Source organism: Peromyscus maniculatus, chromosome 16 (genome assembly GCF_049852395.1).
Source record: "Peromyscus maniculatus bairdii isolate BWxNUB_F1_BW_parent chromosome 16, HU_Pman_BW_mat_3.1, whole genome shotgun sequence".
Classification (NCBI taxonomy): domain Eukaryota; kingdom Metazoa; phylum Chordata; class Mammalia; order Rodentia; family Cricetidae; genus Peromyscus; species Peromyscus maniculatus.
Window position 1 is genome coordinate 52,831,434 of NC_134867.1, and position 18,197 is coordinate 52,849,630.

General features: G+C 45.0%; 1 protein-coding gene across 2 annotated transcripts in view; it reads left to right on the forward strand.

Annotated features, from left to right (window-relative positions):
* Positions 1 to 806: 806 nt before the first annotated feature.
* The window catches only part of Ccdc170 (coiled-coil domain containing 170), an 84,346-nt gene continuing 66,955 nt past the window's right edge, over positions 807 to 18,197 (forward strand). The window contains exon 1 of one of the 2 annotated variants that reach the window (XM_076552826.1): positions 807 to 1,043. In XM_076552826.1, the coding sequence (XP_076408941.1) occupies positions 978 to 1,043 (66 nt within the window). In that variant the 5' untranslated portion in view covers positions 807 to 977. The remainder of the gene's footprint in view (positions 1,044 to 18,197) is intronic. The other variant, XM_015996806.3, reaches the window with a different exon arrangement.

The window sequence follows — 18,197 nt, forward strand, 5'->3', positions numbered from 1 at the left end:
TACAAAACCTCAGAAAGTTAAACAATAATAACCGCTTGTCAAGGCCGAGACACCCTGAAATACATCTAGATACATGTAATGGATACATCGAGAATGACTGGACAGACCTAAGAAAAGCTGCCTCAGCCCTGATTTCATGTGTGTTTCCAACAGCACATGTGTCCCCCAGGGTTCTCAAACAATGTGACTGTGGGGTTCACGTCCATTTCCTCTAACTAAGGCAAGCTCCTCCACCACACTTAGTTTTCTGGTCTGGGATGTCGTCAGTCTTCCATGTGATGGCTCTGTGTTTTCGGCTTTTATTTCATCCCACTGTGACTGTTTGCTTATTTGGAAAACGGATTATTCTAATATCCACTTCCAACTCTCACGGGAACACTTGGAGCTGCTGGTGAAAGGCCACCTGCCTGCGAGTATGTCGCAAGAAGCCACGAGGTTACCCGCACAGCGTTGCTACAGCTGTGCTTCTGGGCAGGGTTGTTGAGTAGGTGGGACGGAAGAACGTTCACTCACCGGGACAGGCTACATACTTTGCAGAGCCAGGTACAAAGTGAATGCATGGTTCTTAAAAAAGAAAAAAACAAACAACAACAACCAGCCCAGCTGAGATGGTTGGACATGTGGCTCAATTGTCTAAATGCTTGCCTCACATGCATGAGGCCCTGAGTTCAGGTCTCCAGCGTTGCCTAAGACCTGGAATTACACTCACGGTAGCAATGTGCACCTCTCCCCCTCTTAAGAACGACCTCTGTCCCTAAGTGTCACTGGCAGCTAGGAGGACAGATCCCTAAGGGATAATTGCATTGTGGCCTACGGGTCTCCGTGGTGGCTTTGGCCACTGGCTAGTTCAGGCAACAGGCGCCGCCTCCTGATTCTGTTTACTTGTTGCCCCAGGAGACGCACCGGCGTCCCCGGCTCCGTGCGCTGCAGCACTCGGCTTCCTGGGTCCCAGCGGCATCTCGTGGGGGCCAGCCAACATGAGCCACAGCAGCTCCTTGGGCTCCGGGAGCCTGGAGCGCCCCTGCGACGCCTCACCACCCCAGGTAGAGTTCCCACTGCTGTTTCCTGGGAGGGGCACGGGAGTCTCGGGTTTGCACAGTGGGTGAGAATGGAGCAGCTCAGCTCCTACTGGGAAAGTGGTCAGGAATGGCAGGTCTCGAGGTGGTGCCACGCCGCGGCCCCTCTGACCCTGAAACTGGCTGAATTCCCCGGAGCAGCCTCTTCTGGAGGTTCTTCTCCCACCCTCTCTCCAGGGAACAAAGGGATTGCTTCAAGGAACTGAATTTTCCATTTGGTGCAGCGTCTTTTAACCTAGAGGTGGCGGGATCGGCGCTGGGCCTCACAAGGCCTCCAGCCTGCAGGCTGCTAACAGGTCCCCAAAGAGTGGTTGGAACTATTTCCTCGTTACTCCTAGGATCTACTAGGCATTGGGGACCTTAAGAGGTGTCACACTCCCAAACAGGAAAGGGAAACTTCTGAACCTGCCTGGGGTCCTCCTCGGAAATTGTGTGTGTGTGTGTGTGTGTGTGTGTGTGTGTGTGTGTGTGTGTGTGTGTGTGTGCGCGCGCGCGCGCGCACTTCTTTCAGAATAAATCTCTAACCTAGGAGGTGTCCTCAGGACACACCCACCATGTACATACTCTGGGCAAAATTGGATGGATTAAAAACATGGGTTGGAGCTGGGCGGTGGTGGCGCAGGCCTTTAATCCCAGCACTCGGGAGTCAGAGGAAGGTAGATCTCTGAGTTCGAGGCCAGCCTGGTCTACAGAGTGAGCTCCAGGACAGGCACCAAAACTACACAGAGAAACCTTCTCTCAGAAAAAGAAAAAACCCCAAAAACCCATAGGTTGGATTCTCTAACATGATATCAGAATTCAGTTATTTAGCACACTTGACTGTCACCCCACTCCTAGGTTTCTCTGATCCCCACACATATTGTGGGGAACCAATATCATGCGTGATATGCAAATATATCTAATTTTTCTTCTGACAATTTCATATTTGGTATTACATTTTATCTTAATGTAGTGTCTGTTCTCTGAATTAAGATGGTTGAATCATATATAAGTTATGTAATACATTTGTTATTAATATATTTTTAGCGAGCCCATTCAAAGTAAATTACAGATCCTACCTCCAAATATGTTCTTGTAAGAATAAGTGCAGTGGTCAAATTCAGAATGTTTAGCATTATTATAATCATATCTTCTAATGTATATTATCTGCTAAATTTTGGCAATTATCCCAAATATAAAATATTTTACTCCACCTCCCCACACACACATTGTGTTTAGTGTCTTTAAATTTGAACCAGCTCCTCAGCTTTTTGCAACTGTGACTCCCCATGAGCTGATGATTGGTAGGAGACTACATAGGAGATATTGTGTCTTGGTACATTACTTCAGGAGCTGTGAAATATCAGCATGACCATTATTGTTGATGTTCTCAATAACGGGGGACTATGTCTGCTGGATGCTTCCACCATAAAATTCCCCTCAGTGATAAGTAAATGATTATTGGGGCTGGGAAGATGGCTCAGTGGTTAGATCATGTGCTGACTTTACATTGATATGGTGGCTCAAACCAGCTGTTCCTCTAGTTCCATTGGACCCACCACCCTCCTCTGACCTCCTGTGGGCTCCAGGCTTGTACATGTGCACCTACACATACACTTGGCAGCACATTCATACATGTAAAAGCACTTGCTTAATCATCATAATCATCATAATTGTGTAATTATCTTTTAGGATAAGCTCCTACCTACTATGAAGGAGAATTTTTGCTACACTTGATATTGGAGCTGGCTTGGAAGAAATAGACTTTATTGAGAAGGGTGGAAAGAGAAAAGCCAGCATTGATTACCATTAGAATTTGAATTTATAAAATAGTTCGTCTGAGATGATCTTAGGTAGATAATGAAGACGTTTCAAATTATATAGTTGGGTTGCTCACTTGACAAAAGACGAAACTAAGACTCAACTGTCTTCTGCAAGTTTTATGCATGTCCTGCTGTGCTGCGCTGAAAAATGGATTAAAATGCAAAGCATGGACAGGAGGTCCCTTTCTGATAGCGGAGATATCCAAGGGACTGAGACACCAGGCTTGGAATAAAAGCAGGGCTCAAGCAATCCGGATTATTCTACTCCTCCAGAATATTTTGGTTGAAAATTCTTTAGGACTTTAGAACTTGAATGTTCTCACCAGGAAGAAGATGCATTAATGTTACCCTTTTTGCTATGATACAATACCATGACCAAAAATGGCTTACGGAAGAAAGTTTATTTGGACTTTTGGTTCCAGAGGGAGAGTCCATGCATGCCCTCTGCATGGCAGCAGGCAGCTGGAGCTAGGCGCTGAGAAGACCACACCTTCAAACACACTCAGAAAGTAGAAAGAGCAAACTGGAAGTGAATTCTCAAAGCCTGCCCAGTGACATGCTTCTTCCAGCAAGGCTCCATTCCCTAAAGGTTCCATAGCCTCTCCCAAACAGTGCCATTAACAGGGGACCAAGTGTTCAGATATGGAAGCCTTTGGGGGGGGGATTTCTCATCTAAATCACTACAGAGAGAGGGAGAGAGAGAGAGAGAGAGAGAGAGAGAGAGAGAGAGAGAGAGAGAGAGAGAGAGAGAGAGAAAGAGCGCTCATAATACCATGTAGTGTCTTGGGGATTTCATAGTCAATGTGTGAAGGGCACTTAACAGATTGTCTGCTATGATACTAATTAAAATTAGCCATTAGTGTGCTTCCTGCTATAACCATCACTGGTATTTCAACCAGTACCTCTGCCGCCACCTCAACAATCGGTTTCTTGAGGATTCAAGAGTGAGACTGAAGCTAGAAAAATAAACGAGTTCTTGCCTTTCCTGGAGAGTTAGTTTGTGGTCAAGGGAACTGGAACCATGACAGGGATATTCCTTCTCTGATGTCACATGAGAGTTTATGCCAAGATTTTCCTCAGTTGAATTTACTGAAATCAAATCACCCACCAGAAGAGCTTTCTGAGGCTAGAAAATGTGAGAGCTGTGGGCGGTGTTAGAACTGACCGGAGCTTCTCAGGCAGGGAGGAGGGGGCCGTGCGTTGGAGAATTCATGAGCAGTGTGGTAGAACTGGGAGTCCTCGTGCACTTGAAACAGTAGCGAGGTGTGAAAGCGCCACCCAAGGACGGGGCAGTGTCAACAATCGGCAAAAGCTATAAAGCGGGAATTTTCTGAAAAGTGTTTTGATTTCTTGTCAGGGCCATGAACTAATGATACCGTGCAGGCCATTTTCCAGTATTGCTGTTTTTACTCATTTAGAGGTTCTGAATGAAAGTTATGACTCCAATCTGAGCTACTATTGGGAAATGGAGCAAGTGTCTTTCCTCTGGGCGTCACAGGGGCTGGAGAGATGGCTCAGTGGTTAAGAGCACTGATTATTGGTACAGAGGACCCAGGCACATAAGGAACCAAACAACTGAATATGTTAAGGCAAAAAGGCATCACTCGAGGTGATGGTAAAAATTGATATGCTAAGATGATAAAGATTTCATTCACTGGGAAATTGTAATAGTTCTAAGTGTGCATGTACAAGTAGTATGGCCTCAAATACCAGAAGAAAACCTGGTAGGTCTGTTAGGATGAACAGACAAATCCACACAAGGTAGCACATGTCCTTCCTTTTGAAATTAAACATTATTGTGTGCATGTGTGTAAGTGTGTGCGTATGTGTGTGTGAGGGAGGGAGGGAGAGTGTGTGTGTGAGAGTATGAATGTGTGTGTGAGTGTGTGTGTATCTGTGTGTATGTGTGTGAGAGAGAGACTGCGTGCGCGCGCGCGCGTGTGTGTGTGTGTGTGTGTGTGTGTGTGTGTGTGTGTGTGTGTGTGTAAGCCAGAGGATTACTTGTCAGAACCAGCTCTCCTCACCATGGGTGTCTGAGTGACTGGAATCAGGCTTCACAGTTGGTACCTTAACTCCCTGAGTCATCTCCTTGGCTCTAGAACACTTGCAGCATACCTCAGTTAGGGTCGGGTGGATCAACCGGTCAAGAGTTTGGTAGGGGAGGCGTTAAAGGGCTGAAATTCAGATGTCGTTAAGTTATTGTGAGAATAAACGTGTAAAATAGTGGAAGGCTGGGAGAGGAATTGGAGAGGAGGGAAAAGGAGGTGGATTTGATGAAAATACTTTATGCACGTATATAAAGTTCTCAATAAACAGACAAACACCAAGCCCCGAACAATAATTTGAGCCTTTGAGTATCTTCACTCGTGTGGGTTGCTGTCGATCTTGACAGCTGCTCCTTCCTAATCTGTATTAGTTCTTCACTTTAAAGTTTTATTGCTCTGTTGCAATCCCTATGAGATAAAGTAATCAAGATGTTTTTCTCCCCTGTACCGAAAGTGGTGTGTGTGTGTGTGTGTGTGTGTGTGTGTGTGTGTGTGTGTGTGTCTCCTTAGATCATGAAATAATTAGACCTAAGCCTAGAAGTACTTTATTGGTAGGGACTGAATGAAATGAGAGCTTTATACTATTATGAACGAAGGAAAACTATCAAATCATTTGAGAAAGTTAGATAACCCAGCTTCAAAGGAATTCGGCAAAATCCTGGCCAGTACCCTTCCAAAGTGTTGAGGCAGCGAGGGAAGGCTGAGGGGATCTGAAAACCAAAGGTAATATGGGAGTCTGCATTGGCTCCTGGTCAGGAAAGGGCTCTTCCTGCAAAGACGGTGAGACCGTAACAAGGCCTGCAGAGCAGTCAGACTATAACACTCTACGCTCTTAGTGTTGATAAATGCGCACAAGCTGTTTCCAGGGGAGGCTGGGGGAAGATGTCTTTGATCAGAAAGTCTTTGTTCCGGTTTTGCATCATTTCCAGAATCCTAAGTCATTTCAGAGTAAAATACCTAAGAGGTAAATGAATAATGATGAGAGGCTTGCTCATTTACACTTTGACTTGGAGATTTTTATTATACCGTTCATCTGCTCCTGGCTCCTACGCGCCCGGCCACCTGGCTTCAGAATGGAGTGGGAGATAACACCTTCTGGCTCCAGAATGCTGGGGGAGATAGCACCTTCTGGCTCCAGAATGCAAGGGGAGATAGAACCTTCTGGCTTCAGAATGCAGGGGGAGATAGCACCTTCAAAGAATGGGCAGGACTTTTTGAACACCAAAGAGAGAATCACTTTTTTTCATAATATCCTTTAAAGTTATTGTCTTTACCTAGTGTCAGCAAATAGAATGTGGAGGCATTTCGAACAATAGTGGATGCTTCTTGGTTTGAGTTAAATTGATGAATTTATAAGGACTTACTCCCCGCCCCCCCCATGTTCAAGGACTAATTTTTTAAAAACTGTATGAGGGAGCCACACTGGGTACACGAGGAATTTTTTTATGCCATGTTCTTTTGCTCAAGGTTTCCTTCTTTCTTTGTTTTACTTCTAGTTTATCTTCTCCTTTGAAACTGGTGTGTTGCGGCTTTGATCTCAGGGTAGGGAAGTTCAAAGGCATTGCTGGAGTGGACGAGGATACGTCCCTTTTTGAATTCCTGATATGCCAGCCCCACGGGCTACAGTTCTCGGTATCAAGATGTATATTGCTTGAATAACTAAAGGTTGTTTATAAAATTACCAAATGGAATAAATAAATATCTCTTTAGGGCAGTAGGAGGGTATTAATTCATAAAATAAATACCTGCTTTATAGTTCTGAGTAACCCAAATGATTTTCTTCTCATTGAATTTCCTTTATATTTTTCTTCTCAAACCTTCCCTGTGGATATTCATTTTCAGAAATGTGGCTTTTGGCAGAGGAAGGTCAACATGTTGTAACCTCAGCATCAGTGCCAGAGGCAAGAGTTTTAAGGCACGAGGGCGATTAGGATGTTTCTATAAATCTCTTGGATTTGGGGTCAAAGAGACAGATAGTAGGATTTCTGATTGGAGGTCCTGATGTTGAAACCTAAATGTTTGGATTAGCAGAAGTGAGAACTTGGGAGGAAATGGGAACCACAAGGGTTCTGCTAGTGAGTTATTGGAATAGCCAGTCACAGGGCAACAGTCTCAGGATGCTGTTACACACCAAAGGCACAGGAGTCCCTTCCTGCAGCCACCGTGGGGCCTGCCTTAAAGTCCACTCTCACAGAAGTCGTGTGTGAGTGAGAGAAAAGCGTTTATTAAAAATGAAGCAATGAGCCGGGCGGTGGTGGCGCACGCCTTTAATTCCAGCACTCGGGAGGCAGAGGCAGGCGGATCTCTGTGAGTTCGAGGCCAGCCTGGGCTACCAAGTGAGTTCCAGGAAAGGCGCAAAGCTACAGAGAAACCCTGTCTCAAAAAACCAAAAACCAAAAACCAAAATAAATAAATAAATAAATAAATAAATAAATAAAAAAATAAAAAATGAAGCAATGGAGAACAGCATTTGAGAGAGTGACAAAGGCTTTGAGAAGAAAACCAGACAGGGTCATGAGCTGAGATTTGTAGGGTGCAGGGCAAGACCCACTTGGCTAGGGTAAGGAGGGGTGACTCCAAGGAGACGGGGGCAATAGCTGAGTCCGGGGTAACCTGGAAGGAGTGTGCCCTAGAAATAGCAGGCCTGTTGATGGGAAAGAGATAGATGTATGTGGTGATATTTTGTCTGTGTCCCCCAATAAAGTTAATCTGAGGATCAGAGGAAAAAGCCAGCCACTATAGTAAACATAGAGGTCAGGCAATGGTAGCACACACCTTTAATCCTATCTCTCGGAAGGCAGAGATCCTCTGTGAGTTCAAGGCCACACTGGGAACAGAGCCAGGCATGGTGGTACATACCTTTAATTCCAGCACTAACCATAATGGTCTGGAGGTCTGTACAGACAGACAGAGAGTGACAGAGCTGGGCAGGAAGAGGAAGTGATGTAGCTTGGTGGAGAGAAGAAATGAGATGGCAGAATAGAAAGGCATATAGGCATGGGTATACAGGAAGTAGGTCTTTTTGGCTGAGGATCTCCAAGTGGTGAGAATGTGGCTGGCTTCTGTTTGCCTTTCTGATCTCTCAGTTTTAACCCCAATATCTGGCTCTGTTTTTTTTTTTTTTTTTTAATTAGTAAGACCGTTTAGCAATTCGTCCTACAGATGTATTTATTCAAGAGTAGTTTGAGCCAGACATTCTGAATTTCCAGCCAGAAATCCAAGAATTTGGGATGCTGAAGCAGGAGGATTGCTATGATTTGAGGCCAGCTTGGTCTTCTTGGTGAGACTCTGTCTTTAAAACAACAACAACACCCACAAAAAATCCTGCAAACAAAAACAAACAGCAATAGATTGTTTTCAGAAGTGTGGCTTTTGGCACAGGAAAGTTAACATATTGTAACCTCAGCATCAATGCCAAGGGCGTAAGTTGTTGATTGACAACAGCAAAAACAAAAGTTGTTTGTTGACTGATGTTTCTCAGTTTGTGCATGTGCAATGTCTCCATGACTGACAGTTCCATGGAGGCGCATGAGTAGTCCATGACAGTTCATTCCATTACTGAGGATATGAAAGACAAGCACAGGCTGAGGCACGGCTACTTGACAGCCACATGCCATGCGTTCACTGTTACTCTGAGAGAACATTACTGGGATAATTGGTGAATAATTCTGCAGCCTTGTTAAACGTCTTGAATTTGACGTTACGGGGAGAGGAAGGTTCTTGTTCTTGGGAAATATGTGTCGAAGGACTTGGGGGTAATGGGCCATCGTGTGTGCAAATTGCTCAGAAGTGATTCAGCCATCAGAATCGTCATTCACACACGAAGAGGTGAGTCAAAGGTCGCCAAGTGTTCTCATAATTGTTGACTGAGTCTAAACTTCATTGGATCCTTCTTGGAAGTTTTCTTCATCATGAAGCAAGAAAACAAAACCAAAAAATTCCCGCCAGCACATGCCAGTCAGCAAAGGAGGTTACAGAGTAGAAAGTACTGTTTTTGGCAATTGAGTTTATAGTTTAGTTAAGTGACAAGTAATGAGCAATAAGTGACGTGTGCACAAGGGAGATGCCATGCATGGCGAGTGTCAACACACTAATTCATGGAGGAATCCAGAGGGGTAGACACGAGGAAGCACACACATGTGGGCGTTCGTAGACTAGAGTGTGGGGTGTGCGTGAAGGGAAGCCTCGAGATGAATGACTCCTGTCTTTGTCGTGTGAGAACACGGGATAGGGCCCTACGAGCTAGGGAGAGTGCTCTCACTGAGAAAACCTTGGTTTCAGCCTTCCCAGCTTTCTGAACTGGGGATGAGAAAGGTTTTTGGTTTAAGTTGTCCAGGCTCTGGTATTTTGTTATAGTAAGTCTGAGTTGACTGACAGACAGCCTTTGCTGAACTTAGAATCCTTATTCATGTACTCGGGTCTTACACCCAGCAGTTCTGATTCAGGGCAAAGGCCTTTGGCAACATTCTGGGCAGTATCTTTAACTGCAGAATCATTCCTCATATGAGGGCTTCTCATAGACTTCGACCACAAAATGTTAAATTGGTTCTTGGAGAAGTTCTTTTCTTTCTTTCTTTTTCTTCCTTCCTTCCTTCCTTCCTTCCTTCCTTCCTTCCTTCCTTCCTTCCTTCCTTCCTTCCTTCCTTCCTTCCTTCCTTTTTAATGTTTTCTACTTTTATTTTATGTGCATTGGTGTTTTGCCATGAGTGGCAATGGAACTGGAGCTACAGAGAGTTGTGAGCCACCATGTGGGTGCTGGGAATTGAACCCGGGTCCTCTGAAAGAGCAGTCAGTACTCTTAACCACTGAGCCATCGCTCCAGCCCCCTAGAACTTCTTTTCTTAGAGGACTAGATTCTTGGTGCTTGGCCTTGCAGGACTGCAGGCAATGGCCGCTCTGACCCTTCTGGTTCACCTGAGTGTCCTTCAGGTGGTCAGCAGATGATGGCTAAGTCTGTCGTGAGGGCTAAAGTCCAGGGCGGACAAATGCATGAGTGTGCACTTCAGAGATGATGTCGTTTAGGTGAGGAAAATGAAGCTTTTGGTCACGACTCCATTTATTATCAGGAGACATTAACTGGAGTGGAACTATACCTCTTTCCCTGTGCAAAGAAACCCGCCCCATTGTTTTCTCTGTCTCCCTTACACTAATTTCCGATGGTGAAAATGATCATGAATATGTTGTCATGGGGCTGAAGATTAGGAACCCTCTTCATGACCTTGTGACCCCCCAAGTCTTTCTTCTTGGCCCCCATGGACATCAGTGTTGGCTGGGTTCTTGGCTCTGCCCTGGCTTCTGAGGGTTCAGCCCAGCGACCTGGTCCCACTCCCATTCAGTGGTCCTTTGAGTCTCACCTACCTTATTCTTTTAGTTTTTCTTGGGAAAATGGAAAGCCACATACATTTTCCACGTAGCTAGTTGTCAACAGGGCTTTCCGCTGCCTCCATGCCACTTAAATGGCAGTGTTCCCATTATTCAGTCATCATCCATTCAGACAGAGGCACCTAATACCTCCTGTGGAGAGAGAGCCAATTTAAATGCAAAGACAGTGTTAGATGCTGAAAACAGGCCCTGAAGTCAATTAATTTCCCTGCGACTTCTTTGAGTCCATTTTGAGAACTATATTGGATAAAATACACACTTCTAAATCGGCCAGATCCAACCTGTACATTTCCGCACTTACAGAAAAAAGAACCCATCTTTTAGACAGTAACTGGAAAGAGTTATGAGTTCAAGTTAAAGCCCTTAACATTACATATAGGATGCAAGCCATCGTTACAATGGTCAGACTAGCAAATAGTAGTACTGGGGCTTAGGGACAAGTTCAATTTATGAAGAGAGATTATTTCAAACTTTTGACCAGACAGATATAGGATAGCAATACAACAATTGAGAATATGGGCTCAGGAGTCAAGCAGTCTTGGTTTGCATTTGGGTGGAGTACTCACTCTTCATTCATTCATTTATTCATCCCCCATACATTTGCTGATGGCTAGTCACGGGAAAAAGCAGCAGTGAGCAAAACTGACATTCTCTTGCTAATAGTCTCTCAGGGGAAATGGATGTTGTATAAATAGTCATTCAGGTAAATCATAGCCACAGTGGTCATGACGCAGAGGATAAAGGTTGGTCCCACGTGAGGGAATAACACAAGAACTTACCTTATGCGGAAGGGTCAGAGGATGCTGATTTAGTGGTGAAGAGCCACCGTGGCTGGAGGAGACTGAGCATGAGAGGGGGGTGGTTAGAGTTGGTGGGGGGGAAGGAGACGGATGGCTCCTTGTCTTCTTAGAGCCTTGTTTCCTTTTAACACATTGTGGACAACACCATCAGCATTACAAGGTCACTCCAGGATTAAATAATGCTGCTTTGCATTTTGCTGAGTCCAGGCTCGGTTTCAGTATTTAACACTTGGTGTGTCCTTTGTGGAATCCCTGAGATGGTGTAGACAAAAAAACCAGTGTGGGCCAGGGTTGGCTTCTCCAATGGGGTTTTGAGTACAGAAGGGTACAGCACATGACTTAGGAGAAGTTCAAGAAGAAAATATATTTTAAAAATACTATCTTCATTTATATTTTTGTGTATTTTGGTGATAAACCAGATATGCACAGTAGTACACTTTATATAAACATAGTCCTGGCAAGATACAAGCAAAATTATTTGTAGATCCCAGGGTAAAATAATGGGTTTAAGGATCAGATGAGCAGGTAGACTTGAAAACAGCCTCTACAGCACACTCCCTATGGGCTCCTTTGGCAAGACCAAGCTGCTCATGTCTTGTGACATTACTGTAAGGGCTGAATGCTGTAAAATTAGTATAATGACAGTTTATGTTTTCATGTATCCAGTCCTTGAGAAAGGATCACTAATTGTGCCCTTCAAGGAACAAATATTGAATACAGACATCTTTTTAAAGATGTGTATGTATTGCCGGGTGGTGGTGGCACATGCCTTTAATCCCAGCACTTGGGAGGCAGAGGCAGGCGGATCTCTGTGAGTTCGAGGCCAGCCTGGGCTACAGAGTGAGATCCAGGAAAGGCACAAAGCTGCACAGAGAAAACCTGTCTCGAAAAACAACAAAAACAAAAACAACAAAAAAAGATGTGTGTGTACGATGCTTGTGTGCATGTGTGCATGCGTGTGTGTAGATTTGCATATGTCATGGCATATGTGTGGAGGTCAGAGGACAACCTTGGGTGTTTTGGTCTTCCTTTTATAATTTGAGTCAGGGTCAGTCTCTCTGTCATTGTATAGTTGTGCAAACCAGGCTTGATGGCTGTGGGGTTCTTTTTCCTGTCTCCCATTATCCTGCGGGGATTACAGACACTCGCCACTGTATCCAACTGTATGTGGGTTCTGCAGGTTTGAAACAGTTCCACATGGTTGTGTAGCCATCGTTTTACCCACTGAGCGCTTTCCCTAGCCCTGGAAAATGACATTTTGAAAGGCCTTTAGAAATCATGAAAAGCTGGTGTCTAAATAGTGACCCTTCATCAGGGACTCCACGAGAACATGACCCACAGAATCAACTGCCTGGGACTCATGGGGAGCTCACAGAGATAGGAGAGCCTGTAGGAGTCTGACCTAGGTCCTCTGCATATACTTTATGGTTGAGTAGTTTGGTATTCTTGTGGGGTTCCTAACAGTGGGAGCAGGGACTGTCTCTGACTCTTTTGCCTACTTGTGGGACCCTTTCCCCCTGCTGGGTGTCTCATCTAGCCATGGTGGGATGGTATGTTCTTGGTCTTACTTAATGTAGCTTTGTTATGCTGTGTTTGTTTGGTTGATGTCCTGAGAGGCCTCTTCTTTTCTGAGGGGAGGGAGAGGAGGGGTGGGTGGGGGAGGGGCAGAGGAGGGATGGGACGGAGAGGGAGAGACTTGGGGGAGGGGAGGGTGGGAAAACTTCAGTTGGGATGTACTTTATGAGAGAAGAATAAAAAAAATATATAGTGACCCTTCATGTGATGAATCTCAGTTTATTGGTGACGTGTGAGCTGGTGTTGCTTTTATGTGAGATAAGCACCCACATCCTTAAAATGTTTATTACACAGCCGTGTGAGCAGACATTGCTGAAGGTCAGAGGTCGAAGCCTCAGCAGGGCCTAGCAGCTTATCTCCCTCCCTCCAGCAAAGCCTCCTGCTCTCTGCCCGCCCTTATCTGGAGGATGTCCCTGGGCCTGGAGGACCGGCCTGGTCTGAAAGCTCTCTCTAAACCAGATGCCTGTTTCTAAAGCAGATGCCTGATTCATCTTTAGCTTGACCCTTGGCACAGATCCCTGCTGAGAAGACTTGCTCTAGGGGCCCTGCTTATAGGACCCTACTGCCACAGACTAAGCCCTGTGATAGGAGTGTGACAGTTAGTGTAAATTAGGGTTTGTCCCCAGGCTCCCCAATCCTATGTATTCCTTATACTCTGGAGTAAAATTGAGCTGATTCACTGAAATCCGTCTCCCAGAGGGCTGTCTCCATTTGTGCTCATGGGTCGCCAAAGCTTTCTGTCTCCCCATCTGCCTCTTCCCCTCTTGACCTGGTGGCCAGAAGGGCGAGGGGGAAAGAGGACCTCCACACAGCCATTTCTTTTTTGGGAATTATTCCTAAGAATAAATTAAAATACATCTTTTATGCTGGAATATCATGTAGGTGGTTAGAACTGCTAGGATTGTGGGGACCGTTGGAGAGGGACTAAATGCATTTCATAGTATAAGATGGACATAAACTTTTGTGGGTCCTAGAGTAGAATTTTATGGTGTCTATTTGGGTCAAATAGACATTTTGGGTGTCTATTTGACAAAGGGTGGACTTAAACCCATGATGATTTATCCTGAATCTCAGCTTGATTGGGCTGTGAGATGCCTAGGGATTACTAAAGTACACTTTGCAGCGTGTCTATGAAGGCATTTCAAAGAGGACCAGCTAAGGGAGAAAACCTGCCTTGGATGACTGTGGCACCATCCTGCAGGTGGGGAGTGTTTTATAGAGTAAACATGAACAAAGAGAAAGCTTCCTAGTATAGGCAGTCTTTATTGGTCCACTTCTTGGCTACCATGCCATAAATTGTTCTCCTCCACCACGCCCCCACTCCATGGTGGACTGAAAGTTGGGCTAGACGTTGAGGATTAGAATAGAAATGAGGGAAATGTGGATTCTGGTTAAATGAGAAGTGTGTTATATAGAGCTTGAGGAGTTTATTTCTTACCTTGTTTACCTGGGTGGGTTTTATAAGGATATTCCTATTGATTGTCACCTTGCCAGGATCTAGAATCTCCTAGGGGACAGGTCTCCAGGGATACCTGTGGGAGTTATCTGCTTAAGTTGGCCTCTGGCCAAACCTATAGGGGATTACTGTGGATAATTGATGTGAGAAGAATCATCTTAATTGTGGGCAGGATCATTCCCTGGATAGGGAATTCTAGACTATATAAAATAGAGAATGAGAGCTGAGTTTTAACAAACATGTAAGCATACAATCATCACCTCTTCTGATGGATGCAATGTGAGCAGCAACTTCAAATTCCTGCTGCTGTGAGCTCCCCTCTGGCCCCCATGATGGACTGTACTTTGAACAATGAGCTAAAATAATCCTCCTCCTCTTCCTCTTCCTTCTTCCCCATTTATTTACATTTTATATGCATGAGTGCCTGTAGGCATTTATATGTACCATATGCATGCCTGGGGCCTATAGAGACCAGAAGAAAGTGTCAGATCCCCTGTAGCTGGAGTTATAGATGGTTGAGAGCCTGACATGTGGGTGATGGGAGCCTACCCTGGGGCCTCTGCAAGAATAGCAAGGATCTAACTGCTGAGTGTCGCTCCAGTCCCCCACCCCCCCTTCTTTATATTGAAGTTGCTTTTGTCGGGGAATTTTATCAGAGCAACAGGAAAGAAAAAGACACTGAGGAAGTAGTGATCGGAGCTTCCGGGGGAAGATCAGCACAAAGGAAGACAGAAGGATGGGTGTACAGGAATTCCTCCTACTCTGTCAGTCTTCACTTGTTTCAGGGTGGGTTTAGCAGAGTCATTTCAGTCCTGACGTTGACGTGCTTGCTTCAACTCAGGTGCTTGAGAGCTTGGTGAGTTGGTATTAGTCAGAGGAGGCTGCCACACTTGCCTCACAGAACACACCTTGCTATCTGTCTTAGAGTTTCTATTGCTGTGGAGAGACACCATGACCACAGCAACTCTTATAAAGGACAACATCTCATTGGGTGGCTTACAGTCTTAGAGGTTTAGTCCACTGTCATCATGGAGGGAAATATGGCGGCGTGCAGGCAGACATGGTGCTGGAGAAGGAGCTGAGAGTTTACATCTTGATCAGCAGGCAACAGGAAGAGGGCTGTGACACTGGGTGTAGCTTGAGCATAGGAGACCTCAAAGCCCACTCCCACACTGACACACTTCCTCCAACAAGGCCACACCTACTCCAACAAAGTCACACCTCCTAATAGTGCCACTCCCTATGAGCCAATTACATTCAAGCTACTGCATTATCTCAACAGGAACCTGGGTGAGGTGATGAGGAATACACACCAAAGGACTTGAATCTTGGAAACTGGGGGCTGGGGCGATAGCTCGGATGGTGGCACATCTCCCTCCCTACTGGCCTGACCTCACTACGTAGACCAGGCTGGCCTCAAACTCACAGCTCAACCAGTCTGTCTTCTGAGTGCTGGGATTAACATGTTCAATTTAGTCAGCTTTCTTAGACAACTGAATCACAACCCCACAGTGGGCCGGGCCCTCCTCCATCTGTTAACAGTGAATACAGTTCCTCACAGACATGGCCATAGGCTAACTGGATCTGGGCACACACGCCCTCTTTGCAGATGATTCTAGGTTATACCAAGTTGGCAATAACAGCTAAGGAGGATAGCCTCTGCTGTCTTCTTTGAGTCCTCAGCTGCCTTTACTCTCTTCACTGGAGCTTATGGGGAGATTAGGGTGTGGGTCCTGGCGGGGAGGGAGGTAGATCTAGTTTAAGGTGGATCTACCTTTCAGAAACACGTGGTTCCTTCCTAAACTGAAGTCTACCACCTCTGCCCCGAAGGGTGTGGTCAGGACACCCGTCACTCTCATGCTACATGATGTCAGTGGATGGAGCTTGAGATCCACCTTGACTCATTCTTGACTTATTCTGAAACAAACTATACAAATGTCATTCTAAACACTTTATTGTGAATCTTGTACCTTTGCATAAATTATTTTAAAATTTTATTACAAATTAGTGTGTGTGTGTGTGTGTGTGTGTGTGTGTGTGTGTGTGTGTGCATGTGCATTCGCATTCCATTGCCCACATTTGAGGGGTGGATCCAGGGAACTAAGGTATCCTTACAGGCTCAGCCAGGTCAATGATCCCAGGTTTGCATGATTTCTTATAGGAAGGTTTAAAATTGTTAGAATATTTGTTTCCATGTTCTTAAGATTTCCACACTCTGAATGAACCTCTGAGAGCCTTTGTTACCACCAGGAGATGGTAACAAAGTCCTGGAGACCATGCATTTCTCTTACCAGAAGAAAGAGCTGCTGGAAAACATGAAGCAACAGTGTTTTCAGGAGGTTTTCCTGGGCAGCACCAAGGGCTTGTTTGGAAGAGAAAACAGGGGTTTGGTTCAACACAGATGTTATTTAGGAAGGTTTTTTTTTTTTTTATTTTTTTCCTTCCCTTGTCTGGTTTGTCCTTTGTTCATTGGAGACCTTTTACAATTAGGGAAAAAAAAATAAAAGCATTGAATTTCCATTTCAAGCTTCTGGGACACTCATATTTTGGCTGCCATATTATTTTTGTTTCCTCTCTCAGTGGTGAGTTTTCTGCCTCAGAAAGAAGTAGTTCAAACTGTCCCTCCTCCACAAACGCATCCCAAGCACTCCACCCTCCCCCTTTCTGCTTTATCTTCGATCACCCTAGGGTTCAGGTTCAGGGTTTCTTGTTGCCTCTGCAGCCAATCAGAGCTCACAAAGAAGCCAGGCATGGTGGCACACACCTGGAATCCTAGCATTTGGGAGGTGGGAGAAAGCAAGAGTTCCAAAGTTCAAGGTCATTTTCTGCTGCACAGTGGGTTTGGAACTAGCCTGGGCGACATAAGACGACACCTCAAGAAAACTTCGAAACCCAAGAGAACAAAAAACAACAACACCCAGGAGATTAGGAACGTAACTCAGTGGGTGAAAGGCTGGCTGTGTAGAGATGAAGACCCAAGTTTGGATTTCCAGCACCACACACACACACACACACACACACACACACACACACACACACACACACACAGAGAGAGAGAGAGAGAGAGAGAGAGAGAGAGAGAGAGAGAGATACATATATGTGTGTATATATCATATATAGACATGCATATATATATGTGTATATATATCATATAGATAATATGTAATATATAATATAGGCAGGTATTGCAGTTTCTGTCTGTAACCTCAGTGCTGGGGATTTGGAGACAGAGGCTCTGGAAGGCACTGGCCAGCCAGCCAGCCAGCAAAATCAGAGAGTTTCTGGTTCAATGAAAGACCCTGTCTCAAAATCTATGGTGGTAAGTGATTATGGAAGACACATGACATAGACCACTGGTCTCCACAAGCATCCACATCCGTATGTGAACACACACACACACACACACACACACACACACACACACACACACACACACACACACACACACCCCGACATGTGTGCTTGTATATACAAGAGCATGCACACACATGCATACACACAGAAAAAACAAGACCTAAAACCCCAAGCAATGCTTCCAGCTATCACTTAAGATTTTTAGTATGGAAGTTCATCACTTTAAAAATCTATTTGGAACAGAACCACAAGCATACATAAAGTGTGCATGTTTATGGGTATCATGGGGTGTTTTGATACACAGATAAAAGTTAATTGTTTTCCTTTAGGAATCATGGACATTACCAAAGTTGCTATTGTTCCTTTTGAAAATTATTTCTACTCTTGACCTCTTCAGCAGTAATTAATATATAGGACACCCCCCATGGGTGTCTTTCAGGCCACTAAAAATACTTTGCATGTGCATTTGTATCTAGAGAAGTTACTGTTTCTTTAGCATGTACTTTTAAAACTAAACGGTGGATTTTGGAGAGATGGCTCAGCTGTTGAGAATACTGTCTACCCTTCCAGAGATCCTGGGTTGAATTCCCAGCACCCACATGGCAGCTCACAACCATTTGTAACTTTAGTTCCAGGAGAGCCAACATTCCCTTCTGGCTTCCAGGGGCCCAATGTGGTGCACAGACATGCATTCAGGCAAAACACCC